General features: G+C 36.7%; 1 protein-coding gene across 1 annotated transcript; it reads left to right on the top strand.

The window, feature by feature from the left end:
* Nucleotides 1-823: 823 nt before the first annotated feature.
* LOC140874134 (uncharacterized) lies at nt 824-3,635 on the top strand. The gene is made up of 2 exons (XM_073277414.1): nt 824-3,165; nt 3,350-3,635. The coding sequence occupies exons 1-2, from the start codon at nt 824-826 to the stop codon at nt 3,633-3,635; spliced, it is 2,628 nt and encodes an 875-aa protein (XP_073133515.1).
* The last annotated feature ends 1,194 nt before the right edge of the window (nt 3,636-4,829 follow it).

Here is a 4,829-nt window from a genome sequence, read left to right as displayed (position 1 = left end):
CTCACCTATTTGTTTTTTAGCCAACCAACTCTTCCCCCACCTCCAGTTATCTGACCGCCTCGCCCCAATTCAACGATTGAATGAGTTAAGAATGAAATTTTGGAAACTTATAGATTATTTGAAATTTTCCAATTTATGTTCAGAAGTCATTCTTAACCTTCTATTTTTTTTTTAGTTTTTTTTTAAAATTTTTAAGATTAAGATCTCTTGCAAAGTCTAACTTCAAGATTTTGTGAATTACCATTTAAAAGACCATTTATTGACATTAAAAAAAGGAAAAAGAAAAAAAAGTTTGCTAGGGAAAAAAGTTTGAAAGATACCATTTCTGGGCATTAAAAAAACAATCATTTTCTTCATTTCTTATTTCTGATTTTTGAAATTTGACCATCAAATTTGTTGCTTACTTGTAAAATTCATTTTTTTTGGGTGATTTTTATAATTTATACCTTCTTTAACCTGACCATGCTTTTAGAGTTCTTTGCATCATTTTTTTAATGTCAAGAAATGGTATTTTAAATGAAGCACAAAAAATTGGTATGAAGAGCTATGATTTTCATTTTTTATCAAAGCTAAGAAATATGCAAATTGCATCATTTTTTTAATCTCCAGAAATAGTATTTTCCACTGCTTTGTATCAAAAAATATGTCCCAAACTTGCATTTATGTCCAGCTGGTTTATGTCGAGTTCACTACGATAAAGCTGCTAAATAAATTTTTTATGGTTGTTTTTTAATTATTTTTTTACTTGAGGCTTGTGTTTTGATCTTGTTGTATAATGTACAATTTTTTGAAGGTAGATTTTGGCTGATTAGTTATTAAAAAGATGGACAAAGAGTGGATGTCAAAAAATAGGTTATCACATGAATATGAGGTTGGGGTAGAGTCTTTCTTGCAGTTTGCAATGCGAAATGCTACCGATCCGAATGAAATAGCTTGCCCATGTTCAAGATGTGGTAATCTGAAGCTGAAAGATGTTGGCACTATAAGAGCACATTTGTGTTGTAATGGTATAGATTTAACATATCCTAAATGGATTTGGCATGGGGAAAGATCTACGATCGAGAACTCAATGAATTATAGTGATCAAGTAGGGCGAGATGAACAAAAAACTTTTGCTGAGGACCCTTTTGATATGGTACATGCAGCATACGATAGTTATGCTGAGAATCCAAACCAATTCCATAAGCTACTTGAAGATGCTGAGAAACCTTTGTTTCCTGGATGTACTAAATTTACAAAGTTATCAGCACTTGTGAAATTGTATAACTTGAAGGCAAAATATAGTTGGAGTGATAAAAGTTTCACAGACTTACTTATTTTGTTCGGAGAAATGCTTCCAGATGACAATGAATTGCCTTCATCTTTGTATGATGCAAAGAAAAGCTTGTGTGCATTAGGGATGAATTATGTGAAAATTCATTCTTGTCCTAATGATTGTATCTTATATCGGAAGGAGTACGAGGATTTTTCCAATTGCCCTATTTGTAGGATTTCAAGGTGGAAGTTGGGTAAAAATTCTACGATAAATGAAGGAGTTCCTGCAAAGGTCCTTTGGTACTTCCCACCTATTCCAAGACTTCAAAGATTGTTTCGGAACAAGGAGATATGCAAGGAGTTAACTTGGCATGCTGATAAAATAATTTGTGATGGACACTTGCGTCATCCGGTCGATGCGCCCGCTTGGAAAGTAGTTGATCACAATTGGTCAGATTTTGCTGCTGAACCTAGAAATCTTAGATTGTCCTTATCAGCAGATGGGATCAATCCTCATCGTTTGATGAGTTCTGCATATAGTTGTTGGCCAGTTGTGATGATAACTTACAATCTTCCTCCATGGTTGTGTATGAAGAGAAATTTTATGATGCTCACTTTGTTGATTTCTGGTCCCAAACAGCCGGGAAATGATATTGACGTTTACTTAGCACCTTTGATTTTTGACTTAAAAAAATTATGGGATATAGGTGTTGAGGCATATGATGCATGTCGAGAAGAAAGTTTCTCGCTTAGAGCTGTCTTATTGTGGACAATTAATGATTTTCCTGCATATGGGAACATGTCAGGTTGTGTTGTGAAAGGATATCATGCATGTCCTTTTTGTGGGGAAGAAACATGTTCTACAAGGTTGAAGCATAGTAGAAAAATGTCATACACAGGTCATAGAAGATTTCTTCCTCCAAGTCATCCTTATCGAAGGCAGGAAAAAGCATTTAATGGGAACCAAGAGTTAAACCCAGCACCGAAACCATTAACTGGGCATGAAATTTTAGATAGAGTTGAAAGAATTAATTATCGCACGGGAAAAGTGAGTGGGAAGTGTCAGATGCAGCATGGTGATAAAATATCTTGCTGGAAAAAGAAATCTATATTCTTTGAGCTTGAGTATTGGAAACATCTACATATTCGGCATGTTCTTGATGTGACGCACATTGAAAAAAATGTTTGTGAAAGTCTGGTCGGTACGTTACTTGACATTCCTGGAAAATCAAAGGACTGGGTAGCAGCAAGACTAGATCTTGTGGAGATGAATTTGAGGACTGATTTGGCACCAAATATGGGAAAGAAGAGAACTTTTTTACCAGCAGCATGTTATACTCTAATTAAGGCTGAGAAAAGAAAACTTTGCAATTCTTTGTTTGAAACAAAGGTCCCTACAGGTTATTCATCCAATGTTAAAAATCTTGTGTCGATGAAAGTCTTGAAACTTGTTGGCCTTAAATCACACAACTATCATACTTTCATGCAACAATTGCTTCCAGTCGTCATCCGTGGTGTCTTGCCTAAACATGTTAGAGATTCTATCACTCGGTTTTGTGGCTTCTTCAATGTGTTATGTAATAAAGTGATAGATGTTTCAGAGTTGGATGCTCTGCAAAGAGAGATTGTGACAGTATTGTGTTTGCTTGAAAAATATTTTCCCGCATCTTTTTTTGATATAATGATTCATTTAACTGTTCATCTTGTTTGGGAGGTCAAATTGTGTGGACCAGTTTGGTATAGGCAGATGTACCCATTTGAAAGATTCATGAAGACCTTGAAAGACTATGTGCGAAATCGCAATCGTCCTGAAGGGTGTATAGCCGAATGTTATATTGCTGAAGAGGCTGTGGAATTTTTCTCCGATTACATGTCTAATGTGCATACAATTGGGATCCCATCAAGACATCGGTAAATACAACTTACTAAGCCTATGTCTGGTTCAGTATTGCACTCCACTTGTCATGATGAGTTGAATCAAGCACATCATTATGTATTGGAAAATGATGTTGACATCGATCCTTATATCTAGTAATTTCTCTTAACTATTAATATTCTTTTCACTTTACTTACATTCTATTGGTTAACTTATCAGTAATCGTTTCATTAGGAAACACATGGACTTTTTGAAGGAAACGTTTCCTCATAAAGCTAAGTCCAAAAAGTGGTTACAATATGAGCATAACCGGACTTTTATTCACTGGTTACGTGATCGTGTGAGTGCAGTTGGCAATTCCACCTGTCAAATATCCGAAAGATTGAAGTGGATAGCGCATGGACCTAACAATCAAGTGTTAAAGTACTCTAGTTATTTGATTAACGGAGTTACTTATCATAAAAAAGAGCGTGATAATACACGAGTTGTTCAAAACTCTGGGTAAGCTTAGTCGCAAAGACAATGCAAGTTGCTAGTGCGAAGGACAAAAATCCAATTGTGTCAGACATGATTTTTTATGGAGTTATTCAAGAAATATGGGAACTCGATTATCACAAATTTCAGGTTCCAATGTTTAAATGCAATTGGGTTGAGAATAATAACGGTATTAAAGTTGATGATCTTGGTTTTACGTTGGTAAACCTCAACAGAATTGGATTCAAGTCTGACTCTTTTATCTTGGGCAGTCAAGCAAAGCAGGTATTTTACATTGAAGATCCTCAAGATCCTACATGGCATGTTGTACTTTTCACTGCTACTAGGGATTACATTGAATACATGAATTTTGATGAATTGGAAAATGAGGCAATCCACTACCAGTGTTCTACAAGAGGGTTTGTATCAATGAAATCAGTGGATGATGACGGAACAGATGACATGACAAGAAAAAGTAAAGGACATGTACCTCAAGTAACAATCATCAGTGGTCGCCACCATCCTCATCATCAAAAGGAGGGGGCTGCTCAGTAGGACCATGTGTGGGCTGCCACTGCGGTGGTGGAGGGAATGGATATGAAGAACTCGCAACACTCGAAAATTGATGAGCCAGTGCCGATGTAAAATCCATCATGTAGTGTGTAGTAACCCGTATCTGTAATTAGCGATTAATGAGCATGTTAATCATGTGATCATGTTTTGACTTATTAATACATGATTAAGGAAATTCCAGATGGATTAAATAACTTCGAGAATGGACTCAGAAAGATCGGAAATGGCCCGAAGGGTGACCAAGAACGAAAGATCCATTGTGACAATCGGAAGCTCCGATGGTGATCGAAAGCTCCGATGTGTAACGAAAAATCCGATAATATTACGTCAGCCATGACACAAGCAACAACGGAAGCTCCGATCAAGAACGGAGGTTCCAATTTCCCCTATCCGCGGCCAGCCAACGAGAGAACAACAAGTGGAAGATAAGGGCTATCGGAAGCTCCGATGCGACAACGGAGGTTCCGATCGTGTCCTATAAATATAAGGTCCGAGGATTTCATTTCTTACCAATTCTGAATCCCATCCTTCGCCCGTATGACTCTATTTTAGGGCTTTGGGTACTCTTATTTTAGAGTTGGAGTAGGAAATATATTTTAGCCTAGTCAGACAGTGTCTGACATAGTAGCGGAGCAGTGATCGTGTAGTAGAG

Source organism: Henckelia pumila, chromosome 1 (genome assembly GCF_033568475.1).
Source record: "Henckelia pumila isolate YLH828 chromosome 1, ASM3356847v2, whole genome shotgun sequence".
NCBI classification, from domain to species: Eukaryota; Viridiplantae; Streptophyta; class Magnoliopsida; order Lamiales; family Gesneriaceae; genus Henckelia; species Henckelia pumila.
The sequence above is the reverse complement of the archived record's forward strand: the minus strand, read 5'-3'. Positions and strand labels throughout refer to the sequence as shown.

Excerpts from the sequence above, each read along its gene's own strand:
- LOC140874134 (XM_073277414.1), top strand. The coding sequence starts at position 824 with ATGGACAAAGAGTGGATGTCAAAAAATAGGTTATCACATGAATATGAG. Across the intron at positions 3,166-3,349 it reads GGGATCCCATCAAGACATCG|TAATCGTTTCATTAGGAAAC; the intron begins GTAAATACAACT and ends TTAACTTATCAG.